Here is a 17,440-nt window from a genome sequence, read left to right as displayed (position 1 = left end):
ATCAATATGATATTAGAATATCAATATGATATATCAATATAACGCGTTATGAAAATGGTGTATTGCGATCACTATATTAACCCTTAATAAATTTTTAAATATCGATGAAAAACTATTTTCCTCCCTATAGCTTGTGTGGAAGTTAATAACTTTAGAAAATACAAAAAGAAATTGAATGAATGGCTTTGCTTTTTTTTCCCTTATGAGCCACTATAAAGGTTTTGTGGGGTTAAGAAAAGATGCCATCACTGGGGAGCTATTTTATCTTGTGAGTTTTGCGTTCCCTTATTTGATAATTTTCTATCGAGTTTATTTGTAGTTATAATTACATAATTTATGAACTTGGTTATTTATAAGCACAGAAGTTCAAATTTATGAACAATTCTTTACAGTAGGTAAAATTCTGAAAATCCTACTCTCTTCAAGCAGTAAAAATGGACTTAAAAATCATAATAATTTTCGGTAATAAGTAAAATGAGTTTCTTTTTATAAATCAATTCCCATCCCAAAAATAGCATAATATTACTAGAAAAAAAACAGGGAGTACTATAAAGGGTTAAACAGAGACTATTCAAATTAAAAGGAATTTACATAAGTTTTAAAATAATTGTATATTGAAAACGTACAATTTATATGAAAAGTAGGATGTCGACAAAATTTCTTACCCTTTCATATGATATGTTTAATATATGGTACATCAACTAATTGAATGCATGCTATGTTCTACGCAACAGTATTTATACTGAGTTAAATATGTACTTATATCAAAAATAATATAAAGGGTGTTCCAAAATTATCTTTACAACTTACCTTACAAATTATCTTACAGACTGGAAGTGCTTAGGGCCACCAATGGTGCGCATGTTGAAGTGTACTGAAAAAAAACTTTATTAGTTGCAGTAATGCATGCAAAAGACAAAATATAAATATCTTGTTTATTTTCGAAGTTATGAATTTTTGAAGTTGTAAAGAGAATTTTGGAACACCCTGTATTTATGATTGATTTTTTCCAATAATTGTCTAACTTGTTTAATAAAAAGGCAATGCTTGAGGAAATAAGTTAATGTATATCTATCTGTCACATGAGTGAAATTAGTGTATTGAATGTTATTTATTTAACAGATATGAACACCTGTAAATGAAATATGGACGAGGTATGTTGCAGGGAATGCCAGCACCATTTTCACAGACACAGTATTTGTGGGGGTAGGTGTGGTGGAGAATGGAATGCGCATAAGAGATATCCCAATTACATATCTGGATATACTGGAAACATTCCTATCAATCTGTGCTGGAAAGGTGATGAACACCCCTGCGAGACAAGAAATTTTATTTCCCAAAATGTAGCACCCGGTGAGTAGGAGAACAACATTCAAGCTTTCTGATCAAATAACACTAAAACGTTAAAAAATTTAGAGCGTGTTGAACAGTAAAACGTTTAATTTTGGTGCAGTTCTAATATGGTACTAAATTGAGCAATTTTCCACTGATTCGAATTTCTTAATACACGATACCATGGTTGTACTTAAAGTCAAAAATGATTAAATTTAATTCCGTATCAAGGTTGCGAAAAAATTTCACCGTATCACAGTAAAGGGCTCAGAAATCCGAATCCGTCGAGAAAAAAAATGTTTGGTTATTCAGAGAAATAACGTTTTTATATCCTATATTGTAACTTAAAATATCGTTTGAAACTAATTAATTAGTATATTTGACCTCTTGTACCTCTCCAAACTATTCAGAATGAGTCCCAGAACATGAAGATTCGGTCATAAGATCAAAAATTCTTTAAGGTGGTCCGCTGTTTTGCGCACTGTACAGTTAATTATGTCTATACGTATGTACAATGTAAATGTATGCGTTATGTAAATACATGGTGTGTATAAATGTAAGTATGTAACACAATCCAGGTATTCAATTTCCAGAGGAAGCATTGCTATCCTCTTTAGGTTATTTAATTTGCATTTCTGGGATTATAAGTTAGCTTTTGACTTAAATGTCATTTCCTAACCCAGAAATATGACTTTCGTAACCTCACTGAAAGTAGTGCCAGTATTGGTATCGTTATTCAAAATTTCTAAATTTTGAGGCTTTACTTCTCACAGAAGATATTATTTGACTTGAAAAAATATTTTATAATGTCCACGAGAATTGGCCACTTCTGTCGATTTTTTGCCACTTTTGCTGTGAAAAAAAATTAACTCTATTCAGGCAGTGAGCTGTCACGATGAATAACTAGAAGTTGTTCCCCGGGTACCAGTATGGCTATTAGCTTGCCAGGGAAGCAAAGGAGGTCATTGCGCATTGTAGATCACATTGCCACAATATTGATGGTTACGAAATAGTGGAGCTTTAATCTCCAACACCCCATCCAGAGACCACAATGGGCTGTTGCGAGAATTCTTGCTTTCAATATGTTATGAGATGATGTAACAAATATCAAAAAATGTTTCGTACAATTTGGTATAATATTCCTATTGGTACTTAATCTTCGTATTTCTTTATCAAGAAAACAAAAATAGAGGTGGTTTATTTACAAAATGCTACAGTCCTTTCTTTAAAATACTGAATACGTGCTTTTTCAAAAGTTATAGGCCAATTTAAAATTTTCATAAAATAAAGAGAAATGAAAAATAATGATAATGAAAGAGACTTTTATAAAGTCAATACTAAGAAACATATATGAAAATATGATAATTTGAAAATTGGTAAGTTTTCTTTCGATATTTTAGCGAATAATAAAATTATTAGAGTTTAAATGTATTTTTAAGCAGTGTTCTAATGGAACTTTAACTGGGAACCAGACTTCGAGAAATGTATTGGAAATAAAAGCAGGTCACAGACGAAAATCAGACTCGTATCTTAAAGCCAAAATGGTCACAAGTGATAACATTGGCCAAACAGTATTCCATACTTCTTTTTAAAAGTACATTTTAGATGAGTTTTTAGTTTCGATATACATTTTAGTGTAATTTCTGAGTTAGATGTACATTTTAGCACTGTTCTAAAGAGACTTTTTATGCACATCACAGACAAAATTTTCAATCGGATCTAAGGCCAAAATGGAGTTAGTGTCCATCAGACTTTAGTGTCCATCATCTTTTTAGACGTACATTTTAGCTGAATTTCAGATTTAGATGCACATATTAGAATTGATCTAACGAGATTTTGTCATAAGCTGGGTAACCAGACTTCGTCAATATAATGCCTATAATGGCAATACACAGACAAAAATCTGTATAGAATAGTGTGTTAAAAGGATTGTCAAATGTTAGCCTATGAGCTAAACAAGTGAAAAAGTATAGTAAAAAAGAAACACACCCACAGAAATAGGCGAAGATAATAGGTGAAATTTGTACCTATCTCTGGTCAAAGGACAAGCAGCTGTTTAATTTATTGCAGACGCATAAACTGGGTCGTGGGCTCTTTCGTACCTTGGCGTTTGCAGCACGCGTGATGATGATTATTCGATGCAAGAGAAAAATGTAAGTCAACCGAACTTTAAACTTTCTAGCACCTAGCTAATGGAGAAAAAAGTGTTGTAACAGATATTTATTTATTGAAAAGGTTACATTTAAAAACACTGCAAAATTTACCTTTATATACAATGACCTTTATCAATGAATATAAGGACTAGATTTACTTTTATCACTGCTTTGTTTTATTTTAATTTTAATTGGCTTAAATTTCAATCTTTTAAAAAAAAGCATGGCATGTCTTACATTAAAACTTATCATTAATTCTAACGATTAAATATCATTACTAAATGTATCCATCATCAAAAACAGTGAAATATTTAAATTAATCTGCAGAATACATTGCAGTTAACTATAAAAATGCAATATATATATTCTGTTATTCTCATGAAAATGTTTATCTAATATTTAAAAAAAGTTTAAAGTTTCTTCTTATGTCATAAAAACGATATAATTATTACTCAAAGGAATTTTCTAAGCTATTCGCAAATTATCCTTCACCATGACTCGACATGTATTTATCAGTACTCCGTTTTATTTTGATTTTAGTTCTTTTTTTCTTCCACACAAACATGGCATATTTTAAATTAATACATCATTATTACTAACGATTAAATATCATTACCAAATGTTTCTATCAATAAAAACAGTGTAAATTTTAAATTAATCTGCGGCAACAGATTGCAATTAACCATAAGAATCATTATATATTCGGTAATCTTTATGAAAAGATTTATCCCTGATTTAAAAAAGCTTAAGCTTACTTCTTATGCCATGCAAAGATTTAATTATAACTGAAAATAATTTTTTCAAACTACGCAAATTAACATTACCATAAATAGACAAATATTTATCAATACTGTGTTTTATTTTAATTTTAATTGTTTCAATATTCAATAAAAACATGACATATTTTACATTAAAGCCCATCATTATTACTAAGGATTAAATATCATTACCAAATATATCCTTCATTAGCCAATTCTAAAACTCTAAACGTCATTTTATCATTCTGCAATCTTTTAAAATTTTATTTTTAATCCCCGTTTAGCCATCGTTCAGATTTAGGATTTTAACCTCATTATTTCGCTGCTTATTTTAATAGCCCACCTGAGCGACATCTCCGTATTCTTTTTTTGGGATTGTTTGAATAACAAGCGAAGATTACCGATAAAGAGAAGCAGAAAACAAGAAATAATTCTCAGTAATGAGACGGTCGAAGAGTAGAGTTGAGTTGTCTCGGAAACCCTTAATTTAATCCACAAGAGAATTCTAAGAAGTTTTAGTCCTAAGGAATTATCATATGGCAACAATTTAGTTCTGGGAAAAAAGAAGAAAAGATACTTTCTTTATAAAATAATTGCGTCTTCTAAATAATTATTTTCCTAGATTTGTTTCATTTAATTTATATTTTCGTTTATGTTTATTCAAAACAGTCTTTACTTATTTAATTTATCTTTTACAACTATTATTCAAACTAATTCGAAAACTAATAATTTGATTTTAATAATGATTAAAATCCAGTTCAAGGTCTAATTGTTCAAGCTGTTACTTATTTTATAGTTGGATTGTGATATATTGCTTGAAAGCTGTAAAATAATTAAGTCGTTAACTAATTATTTTAATAATAACTGTAAAATAATAGCCGTTTTCGATAATAGTAAATAAAGTAAAACGGTTATTTTATTGTGAAAAATAAGCCCAAAAATTTTACAGATGAAAGCTCTAAGGATGGCTCCACTTTTTTTATCACGAAATCAATATTCAATCAATCAGTAGTAGTAAAGAAATAAAATGTGCGAGTGAAAAATCATACAATCATCGCATTATTCGAGCCTGGTGAACCTGCTAAACAGGCCAAATTACTGACACTTGTACCATCTGTTTTATATCGGTGAAATTTCGGAAAGATAGTGATATAAAGGGATGCGGATATTTTTGTATAAAGTGAATAAATGAATGTGGAAGTATGATGCTATAATGGCGTAATAGTTTGATTATTTTCCTATAATCGTTAATAGCACAAAATCAGCAAAGGCAATCTAAAAGATGGTAAATAAATTTCCGCATTGATTAGCTTTTGCGCTTGTATGTATTATTTAGTTTTAGTTCATTACTCAATTGCTTATTTTTTTAATATAATAGTCAGAACTTAACGGATTTTAATTTCGGAAACTTATTCTGTAATTTAATAAGTAATTTCTAATGTTAATAATAATATTGTCCATAAGTGTATCTTCTTAGTCTTACTCGCATTATGCAAATAAATCACGGCTGGTAACATAAAAAAGCGAGAATGTAAACAATGTGATGGGATATATTTTAAGTATATTACAAAATAAACAGCCGCTTTCTTAGTATTTGTGCGACGATTTATACTTTCTTTGTGACGGTATAAGAAATTCAAATACGAAAAGGTAGAGAAGAAATTTTCTATATGTGAATGTGTTCCAACATTTCAAATATCCGCACGTTTTCGACAACATTGAAAGTGGAATATTTCCTTCTTTTTATGTTTTTGGAGAGTTCTTTGAAGTTGAAGCGTAGCTTTTCAGCTGAATAATGAAAGACTTGTTTTGGTCTGAGAGTATACTCATGGTAAAGAAAAATTCTCGAAGGAAAAAGTTCCTTTGCTGAGATGCAACGACAAATATTAAACATAAAATAATAAAATATTAACTAAGTTACAGTATCAGGATTATTTTTGACATTTGAATCAAAATAATATTGAGGTTGTTTGTGACATTTAAGTCAAAATAGTATTGAGATTGTTTTTGACATATGAATCGAAGTAATATTGAGGTTGTTTTTGACATTTGAAAAGAAATAATATTGAAGTTATTTTTGACATTTGAATCAAAATAATACTGGAGTTATTTTTGACATTTGAATCGAAAGAATATTGAGGTTGTTTTTGACTTTTTAATTGAAATAATATTGAGGTTGTTTTTGACATTTAAATCGAAATAGTGTTGAGTTGTTTTTTTACATTTAAATAATATTGAGGTAGTTTTTGACATTTGAATTGAAATAATATTAAGGTTGTTTTTGACACTTAAATAAAAATAATGATGTTTCGACATTAGAATCAAAATATGGTGATAAAGTGTCATTGGAATTTCGATTTAGAATAAAATGTCATATTTTTGAAGGAGCTGTGATGGTTCAATAATTTTGAAAAATGAGCTATTATTGTGTAGGAATAGTATTTGATCCCAAGTGTTAAACCCAGACAACTTCAGATGAACTTTAGAACATTTGAAACAGTTACAGTGGTTTGATCGCAATACAATGCCACCATAATGCTGTCGATCACGCATCCGGGAGTCTTAACTTCTATGTCTTCTCTGGCCTACAATGGGGGACTGCGGGAATGATGCATCTATATTAAATGAAAATTATGCATTATTTAACTTCGAAGTCGAATTTGATTTAGCGTAATAACATCATTACATTAATTTTTCGTTTTTATATGTACTTGCAAGGAAAAAAAATAATACATCAAAACTCTAACACAATACTCATCATAGTAGATACCCCCATTTTTAACCACTATTTTATTTACTTAGTTTATTGCATTATAAATTAGTTCGCATGTGGGTTTGAATTATTTTGTTGTTTTGCATAACTTTGAATTTAAAGAACAAATCATATCTTTTAGGAAAGCTGCTAAAGAAAAAACTTGTGCTCCTGCGTGCCATCGAATCTGCTTACATTTTATTTTGCAACTCAAAAACAAAATGAGACTGCAAAATTGGCTAACATATTTAGTCTTTTTTCTGCATATTTCACAAATTGTAACTCAAATTATAGGACAATTTTTTTTGATACATTAAAAAAAAATAGTTAAAATGTGAAACTTGAGCCTTTTTAGTGAATTAGCATTTCATTTGTTAAGGATTTCCAAGTAACAAAATTGAAATTTGCTAGCATAGAACAAACATCAATCCATTCCAAGACTCTGATAATTTCTTTGTCACTTTATTGGTAATGCAGTGCTGCATACTCTTGTCCCATATTCAACTTAATTTTCCAGACGATAAAAATTATTCTAATACATGGTGAAAAAAGACTTCAATCTATGATAATTGCTCCAATATATAGTTGTCATTAACATATCATAAGGAGTGATAACATTAAAAGACGAATTTATTTTTAGTTAAGTATTATAAAAAACTCATCCATGATAATTTTATATGTTGAGCGAGTGAACTTGAATAAATTTTCATGAAATGCGCAGGTTGCCGTAAAAAAATTTAAAAATAGAAAAATAAGAGAGTTTGCGAAAACCAGTAAATTATAAACGCCAACATAGTGGAATATCATCTTAACTTCAACCAAAAAATCAAAACAAACATTTACAATGGACATGGGTATTATGGAAGTTAAACTTCTTCAAACTAAATTGTATCATTAAAATAAGTATTAAAAAAAGTTTGTCATGAATCTAGTGTAATTAGACAGCTATAATTTTAATCTTAAACCGATAATTTTTTTTTATTTATCAAATCAGCCGATTATTAGGCTCACCGTTTGTTTTAACATTTTGTAATAACGAATCCTCTATCTTTATTTTGTGTTGGAGCTTTTCTTCATCTACCTATCACATGGCCATGTAGTTAATTCGAAGGTTGATTTAACAGAAAACAGCATTCAACAGCTATTATCAGCATGCGTGTATATTTGTGAAATTATGCTAACTAAAAGGAACGATATGTAGGATTTTTTTTAAAAAAAACTCGAGTATGCACAATTGATTCAGATCTTTTGCATGGGAGTGTACGGAATTTAACGTAAATTTGCTAAATCTCTATTATATCTTTATTACATAAAAATAAATTATCTTGGATTTTTTTCTTTAAAACAAAATGAAAAATGCATTAAGGTAATGCTATTACGTATCCCTATTTTATATAATTAAGTCTCGTACAGTCTTAAAATATCATTTATCCAGTTTCTTATTTTATACTGGAAAATTTAATTTTAAAATCGTTTCAAACATTGTTTTTTTTAATTATTTCTCGGTGAATGGAATCGAATTTATTTCAGTATAAACCAAGAACTTAATTTTAGTGCTGATACCCAAGATAAGTTTTTGTATTACTGATGATAGTTTTTCTTTCCTTTTTTTCTCTCTCTAGTTTTTGCACAGAATAAGAAACTAAATGCAATTTATGTAGCTGGTTTTGTCGTTAATTGGAAAATTGAATTTCATCTTTGCGCCGAAGATATAATTCCCAAATTGAATTAACGTCTGGAAAGATCGTATGAATATTTTTTTTTAAAAAAAGAAAATTTAATTAATATGCATACTGCTTTGCAAGTTTTTAAAAGGAAATTAGAAATTTAAAGTATAGGAGTTAAACACAAAAGGGAAAGGTACAATTTCACTTTTAATTATTCTCACAGATGTTTAGATAATTTAATGAAATTGTTTGAATTTCAATCTAAAATAATTAGTAGAAGTATTCTTTTGAAATCATTTAAACTTTTTAATGAAACTTGCAACACGTGTCAAAAAAACTAATTAAATTTGTTAAACACTAAAAATATTTTTGCAGTTTAAAATGTAATTACAAAACAAAATGAATGCAATTTTAAATTTTCTTTGATATCTGACATTTAAAAATGTAATAAAACCAAGCAACTTAATGATAATAATGACTATGACTAACAAAATAATGATTATGATTAGCAAAATAAACACTAAAAACAATAATTGATGGCTATCAAAGATAATTAAATTTATTTAATTGTGTATAACTTTTGTTAAGCCACTTATAATAATTTATTATACCAATACTTTAAATAAATTATTTATTATGACGGCTCGCTTTCAAGTAATGAAGAGGTTTCTTTTTCATCGTTTTAATTTTTAGTAATAAATCGTCTTACAATTTTAGATAACAATGGGGAACAAATTATTTGTTGCATTTATACAAATACTTGATCTTTTACCTAATGTGAACATAGGGATTGCAAATCTGAAACTAGTTTTGCTCCTAAGGCTACTAATTTTTTTTTAAAATCTCAATTTTAGTCTGTTTTTTATTAAAATATACAAGTAAAAAACGCTATATACTAAACAGGGGGTCGAGTAAATGTTGCAACAAACGTCTAGGGGAGTTGGAGCATATCATAAGGAATAAAACTGCATAGGAACCCACACGCAGAAATGTTGTCGCATAAGACTAGGGCTCGCTTCCCTGCTATGATCTGTTAAGAAGCACATGAAGAAACAGCTCATAGCAGGGAAGAGACCCTAGCAGGCAGAATATGAAGACTTTTCAGGGCATGGATCCCTAAGCAGTTTTCATCTAACTACCCCAGAGGTTTGTCGCAACATTTACACGACCACCTTGTTAAATATAATGTTTTTAAACCTATACATCTCGTTAAAAAACAGACCGAAAATGTCATTTAGAAAACTTCTGTAGCTTCGAGCGAGAAACCGATTGCAGATTTGAAATCAACCATGCGAATGCATCTAATATCTGCTAAAAAATATCACGCAACAGAAAACAGAAAAAAATTGTTCCCTGTTTAATCTACGAAACAGTTCACAATTCCTGTTCTTCATCTTATAATCAACATAATATGTAATCACTTTTTTCTCTTCTGAAGCACTTCAGACAAATTACTTTAATATTTTTTTTCCTGTTATTTTTTAACCATATCATATTGTCTATATCATATGTACAGCCATATGTCTGTGCAGATCCATGTGCCCGTCCATATCAGATTGCAATATAGTACCTTATATGTATCTTTTCCGATTCATAAGATAATTATCAAAAAATTACTTTTTCTCTTCTTCACTTTTGTCATCGATAGAGGATAAAAGGTCCATTTCATACGATAATAATCACAATTTATTTTTCCCATTCTTCATTACTTTCGGTATCGAAAGTGTAAAACAGTTCCAATTCATAAGTTATTCATCATGGAAAACTCATTTTTCCTATTCTTCATCACTTTCGTCATCTACAGTACAACAAAGTTTCAATTCATAAAATAACCATCATAACAATTTATTTTTCCAGTTCTTCATTACTTTCGTCATTTATAGAGCATAACAGTTCCAAATCATAAGATAATCACCACAACTATTTATGTTTCCTGTTCTTCATTACTTTCCTCATCTAAAGAGCAACAAAGCTTTAATTCATTAAAAAAAAATCAATAATCGCAACAATTTATTTTTCCTGTTCTTCATCACTACCGTCATCTGAAGAGCCTAATAATTCCAATTTATAAGATAATCATTGCAACATTTATTTTTCCTGTTCTTCATTACTTTTTTCATTGCAGCATAACAGGTATTTTTCGAGAAATGCATCTCAGTAGATAATCAACATTGCAGCTTCTTTTTCATATTCTGCATCACGCATAGGTTTTAAATTGTTTCGCATCGAATCAGTTACAGATGATAGTTTATTTTTCCTGCTCTGCATCTCATGAAATACTTTAAATTCTATGCAAAACTTCATTAGATTGTACCAATTCTATCTAAGAGACTGCAAAATTGCGATACTTTCACAAGATTAAGTTTGAAATGTCGAACACACATGGAATATTTAAGGCCAAAAAATGTACCCGGGAATGTAAACATAGATGGTGCATAAAAAATAATGAACAAAGAAATGCATAGTATAACAAAAAATTATATGTGGTACACAAAAAGCACATCTAATATGGCCTACAAAAAAAGAAACCTAATGAAGTTTTATACGCTTAAAAGTCATAGAAATTGTTGGAACTTTATTCTTCCTACTAACTCATGTCTCTTAAAATAAATATTTCTAACAAAAAATTCTATATTTTAAAGAGAATAGATATTTAGATTATATAACATATGATTTTATTCTGTAATTCTTCAATTGAAAATTTTTATTTGATTAAACAAAAAATGTACATGTTTGCTATTTTATAAATCAAAATCAAATAAATTGTCTGTTCGAATTAAATAAAATATTTAAGAGAAATAAAATTTTATGCATGTCGAAGCATTTTCTACAACAAATTATCTGAATGTACAAATGAAATGATATTAAAGTAAATATTAACTCCAGTTTTCACATGCTTAAATATTCAAGCGTTTTACAAAGTTCTGAGTAATACACACGCTTTAAAATGGAACTTCGTACGAAGTTTTTAACGATTCATATGGAAATTACGTTGGACAGTAATGAGTATTTGGAGACGCGAGTATTTGTATCAGTAAATCTTAATTATATGAATAATTTAAAGAATAAACTGATTTATATTATAAACTTTATGCGTTCCTTTAACCTAACCTTTCATGACTAAGAATAATAATCAGTATAACGTTAATATATAATATATTTTATCAAGCATTTCACTACTCTTTATATAAAGTTCTAGATTGTAAGCAAGTTTAGATAGGTTGTACAAACGCGTTACCTTCGTACGAAATGATTCTTTAGTAGCTTGTTTTAAGAGTCCGTTATTAGCTTAGAAATTATTTTATTTTTATTTTAGTGCTTGATACCATTTTTCAATTTAAGACATTTTCCAATTCATCCATTTACTTTTGAGACTAGTTTATTGATCTAAAAAATGGGTATATATTTACACTTGCTTAAATGTATGAAAGTTTTAAAAAGCTTGTATGTTAAAGATAAAAGAAAATGAAACATAGTGAACTGTAAAAAATTCCAGATCAAATTACGGTATAAAGTACNTTAAAGAGAATAGATATTTAGATTATATAACATATGATTTTATTCTGTAATTCTTCAATTGAAAATTTTTATTTGATTAAACAAAAAATGTACATGTTTGCTATTTTGTAAATCAAAATCAAATAAATTGTATGTTCGAATTAAATAAAATATTTAAGAGAAATAAAATTTTATGCATGTCGAAGCTTCTACAACAAATTATCTGAATGTACAAATGAAATGATATTAAAGTAAATATTAACTCCAGTTTTCACATGCTTAAATATTCAAGCGTTTTACAAAGTTCTGAGTAATACACACGCTTTAAAATGGAACTTCGTACGAAGTTTTTAACGATTCATATGGAAATTACGTTGGACAGTAATGAATATTTGGAGACGCGAGTATTTGTATCAGTAAATCTTAATTATATGAATAATTTAAAGAATAAACTGACTTATATTATAAACTTTATGCGTTCTTTTAACCTAGCCTTTCATCACTAAGAGTAATAATCAGTATAACGTTAATATATAATACATTCTATCAAACATTTCACTACCCTTTATATTAAGTTTTAGATTGTGAGCATGTTTAAATAGTTTGTACAAGCACGTTACCTTCGTACGAAATGATTCTTTGGAAGCTTGTTTCAAGAGCCCGTTATTAGCTTAGAAATTATTTTATTTTCATTTTAGTGCTTGATGCCACTTTTCAATTTAAGACATTTTCCACTTCATCCATTTATTTTTGAGACTAATTTATTGATCTAAAAAATGGGTATACATTTACACTTGATTAAATGTCTGGATGTTTTAAAAAACATGCTTGCTAAAGATTTAAAAAAAAATGAAAAATAATGCACTTTAAAAAATTCCAGATCAAATTACGGTATAAAGTACTGGCTCTTTGTTCATCATCCTTCAAAATCCGTTTTACCATAAAATCCACTTTCACCAAAAAATCCATTTTTACCGTAAAATACTACACTGTAAATATTACAGTACTACTAATTTAATTAAAGTCAATTAGCGATTTTAGAGTAATTATTACTGTAAAAATTACTGTATATCAGATTTTGGTTTCGTAACATGTTCCAGTAAAAATGGATTTTACGGTAAAAAGTTTCGCACCTCGTGTGCCGGTATTTTTTACCGTTATTTAATCTGGAATTGTTTACATTGTGGCTGAAAGTACCCTTCAATATGAAGTAACGTAAGTCAACTGTAAGAACTCAATATTTGGCTTGTGTTAGTTGGTTATGGGATTACAAAATCTAAAATAAATTTATTTCCGCTACTTCAAACATTTACTAGAGAAGTATCTCTTTTTAAATTTTTTTAAAACTTAACTTAGAGTAAAAAAATTAAAAACTTTTAATTTAATGTTTGATTGTCAATTAGCAAGTTCAAATTTCAAAATACAATGTCTTTTATTTATTTCTATGCAGAAATACAGACTGCACAGTAGTAACAGTAAATACAATATTCAAGTTCATTGTTGCGAATAATTTCATCTAATTATAAATATTTCTGCTAAATTGTCATCAGTAAATAACAATAAAGTTAAATACAAGATATTATCAACATAATAAATATTATCAACCCAAATGCAATCGAAAATTTTCCAAATAGGATTATTCGAGAAACTGCTAAATATAGTAACTAACACTGCTTTTTTTGCTCAGCCTACGTTTCAGACAATTTTGAAGTTGATGTCGTAATTCCCTAACTTAAGTAAGATCCAGGGAATTTACCGGAAAATGAACATTTTTTAGAGGACATTTCCCAATAATTTTAATTTTCGGAGCATAACGTTTTTTTTTAAAACAAGTTTATCGTTAATTTTAATTTATTTAGTTTCATCGAGGCGCGTTTTAAAAGCATAACTATGAAAACTTATGAAATACTAATCAGGTGACGAAGTCCCATTACGTCCATGTTAATATTTGAGTTTATCTGACTTAACGAATGAAAAAATAATTAAATAATAAGGAATGTGCAGGAAATCCCGTTTTCGATACATGAAAGTTTTAGGATAGCAAACATCAACTTATAAGGGCCATCCTCACTGCATGTAATTCACGCACTTTAGATCGCCATCAAGGGAGAATGAGAACCTGATTGTTGAAATATATTTTCTCTCAAAAATTCTCCTTCTCGATAGACGACGGTTACATGAATTCCTTTGATGAAATTCCTTACTTGAAACTATTTTACTCGCTCAAATATATTGGGCATTTTCCCCCACTAAATTATTCGTTAATTTTTATTATATTTTTTGCTATTATATTACCAATTCATTATATAATATAATTTTTCTTTTACTTAAATACTTCGTGCTTATCAAAATAGGATCCCCGATTACAAAGTGTCATCACATTCAAGCCAAGCATCATAAAATTGTTCTAGGAACTGTTTTTATTTTTTAAAAAAAATTAATGCCTACACTATCAGAAATAAAACTTTCTACCTTTGACAATTTGGAAGCTCTTTAAACTGTATTTCGTTAACAATGAGAATCATTTCGTCGCAAAATTACGTGTTTTGTGAGGAAACAAGATTTCTCGAATGTAGGAGGAAAATGTTTTCTGAACTCGGAAAACTCATCGATATCTCACTTCGTCAAATTTCCGACAATAATTCATAGTTTGACGAAATTAGAATAACGAAGTGTGAAATTTTTTTATTGACTTTGGCGAAATTAGCTTCCTTGAAGGAATGAAGAGAATCAATTTGACGAAATTCTCGCTTTGGAGCATATATCAAGAAACGGTTTCGTCAAAAATGAAGGAAGTTTCGTATGAGTATCCATTTTTTACATTGTCTAAGAAGAAGAAGAAGTGACTTCTTAGGTACTTTACGCTTATTAAAAATTAATCCTCGAATCGATATTTTGTTTTAAAGTCCCTGAATTCACAACATGAATAAGTGCCTCCCATCATTCTAGTATCCAAGATCGTGAATAAATTTTACCAAAAAACTGTTTATGAATGGTTGACTGAATGCAGACAGTAACAAGCTTCAAATCCAAAACAAAAAACCCGATGTATTCCTCTGCTTACGTTATGATTACGAGACGATGTATTAGGAGGCCTAATATTCTAGGAATTTATAAAGATTTTTATTCAAATTTAGGCGAAATGTTAACATTCAAAAGAGTTTTATGGGATTTATAAAGTTTAACATTGCGAGCATAAAACAAATTTAAGAAAATTGAAATTGCTACATAAATAAAGTGAAGGGTTTGCCACGTTTTAAATGTTATCCCTTATTAGGCTATAATTGAGAAAAGTAGTAAAATATCGCCAGTTGTTATTTTTTTGGGTGGCATGATTGTGGCATATTCCAAATTAATTTGTTAGTTGTTTCGTTGAAAGTTAAATAGAAAGAACACGTAATAATGTGAATGCTACAAGTATAATAATATTGAATGGCGCGCTTTTCTAATTTTAGGTGAAAAAATCAATTTGAAGTAGTAACCCGGAAGTCTTACCTCTAGTGCCCAAGTGCCTCTAGTGCTAGTTTTAACCTCTAGTGCCATCTGTGCTTAGCTTGGAACGGACAACCATCGATACAAATCCATTAGAATATAAGTTAATAATTTATTTGTATGCTGGTTTTATGTTCCATTTAAAATAATTCTATTTTTCAGTAAATACGTTTTACGTGGTGCATTCATCCCAATATTTGCCTGATGGTTCTCTAGAGTTACCTAAAGTGCACTCACAAATACCTGAATCAATGTTGCACACCATTGCCAAATATTCTAACCATCCTCACATTGTAAGCGAATGTAAGCCATGCAACCATGGTTTTTCAGGAATGCCAGATTGTAAAGGTGAAAGCCGAGCTTTTGGTAACAATGCGACATGCGGATGTGGTAGAAATTTTGTCGACTATCGAGTGACTCCTCCAGGTTCTAGCTACTACAATTTAAAATGCGGAAAAATGGTATAATATAAAAGAAATGTTCACTATCAGACTTCAGACAACCAACTATGGCTGATTTTGTAGTTTAATATTTCAATAACGCGTTGCTCTGCAATAAAGTATTCTGCCACTTAATAGTTATGTTTATCTTTTTCTTCTTATATATGTGTAATAAATGATCTATAAAAATCCGGGGTTCCATTGAATGCCTATAAAAATTAAGAAAAGTATTAAATTTTTACCTAGTCACTATACAAATTTCCTAAGCGTCATATAATATGGCAGATGCTCATTAGGTGAAGTATTAAATATATTGACTAAATACCGGTACTGATACCATAATATTATGCGGGGAAAAAGTAAATAATCAATAGCTTTACTTTATTAGATTGAGCAAAATACGCTTTTAAAAGTTCATTCCATCAAAATAAAATAATAAATAAGTACGAATCACTACAAAACGAAGAAAATTGTGATTACCGCTGGTTACCCATTGGCAAAATGGTTGTTGTCTAATTTTTTTGGAAAAGAAACTTTACTGTGTTATCATCTTGGACATCTTTAACTGTTAATCCTGAACTGCTCGGTACACAATTTCGCAGACATATTTAAATGCAGCTCATTTTCAACTTTGTGTTTTCATTTTATGCATTCCATAAAATAACTAGGTTTCTAGAATGTCTAATTTCAAACACTGATCGTAATCGATAAACTAAATTGAGTGCTCTGTTTTTATTAGTATTCTAACAGCTTTCCAAATATAGGTAATATTAAACAACGTATCTTGTATCTTTTAACTCTACAAGTCTTAGCCTTATTTGTAATTTTTATGTAAAAAATTTTTTTTGACAAATTTTGGTTTGAAGACAGGCTTTTTTTAGGCTCAAAAGCAACATGGCAATATCTAGTGAACTCGAAATGAAAGTGGGGGCCAATTTATATTTCCAAGAGGGAATTCTAAATCATCTTTAATTCTTACCATACCATTCAAATGATCAGTCACATAAAAAGAGTAAAAGAATAAAAAAATTAATTTAACTCAACAGTGTATAAAAATGAACTAACTGGAATAAATAATTTATCTATACGTTATGCTTTAATATATCTTTACATTTATACTTTAAAAGCAAAGAAAAAGTAATTAAATTAGATAAAAAATCAAAAATTCTAATAAATTCAATTCGCTTCAAAATTCTTTTCTAACATAATTAAATTTTGCATTATATTTTACTTAACTATTTTAACCATTCAGTTTTAACTTAAATAAATTCAACCGAATAACAAAATCTATTCTTTCAGACGAAAAAGCTTTTTTTCCCCTTCGTTTAGTCAACAAATGCCAGTATTC

The 17,440-nt window shown here is 28.8% G+C and overlaps 1 protein-coding gene across 1 annotated transcript; it reads left to right on the top strand.

The window, feature by feature from the left end:
- The first annotated feature begins 1,126 nt into the window (after window positions 1-1,126).
- On the top strand, window positions 1,127-16,234 carry LOC107448358 (uncharacterized). The gene is made up of 2 exons (XM_043043852.2): window positions 1,127-1,353; window positions 15,815-16,234. The coding sequence occupies exons 1-2, from the start codon at window positions 1,146-1,148 to the stop codon at window positions 16,117-16,119; spliced, it is 513 nt and encodes a 170-aa protein (XP_042899786.1). The 5' UTR covers window positions 1,127-1,145; the 3' UTR covers window positions 16,120-16,234.
- Window positions 16,235-17,440: the final 1,206 nt, after the last annotated feature.

The sequence above is a fragment of the Parasteatoda tepidariorum genome, chromosome 1, assembly GCF_043381705.1.
Source record: "Parasteatoda tepidariorum isolate YZ-2023 chromosome 1, CAS_Ptep_4.0, whole genome shotgun sequence".
NCBI classification, from domain to species: Eukaryota; Metazoa; Arthropoda; class Arachnida; order Araneae; family Theridiidae; genus Parasteatoda; species Parasteatoda tepidariorum.
Note: the sequence above shows the minus strand (reverse complement) of the source record. Positions and strands in the feature narration are given on the sequence as shown.

What these genes read in the sequence shown, in the direction of transcription:
- LOC107448358 (XM_043043852.2), top strand. Translation starts at nt 1,146, where the DNA reads ATGGACGAGGTATGTTGCAGGGAATGCCAGCACCATTTTCACAGACAC. An exon ending in TTCCCAAAATGTAGCACCCG is followed by an intron (nt 1,354 to 15,814) that starts GTGAGTAGGAGA and finishes TCTATTTTTCAG; the next exon opens with TAAATACGTTTTACGTGGTG.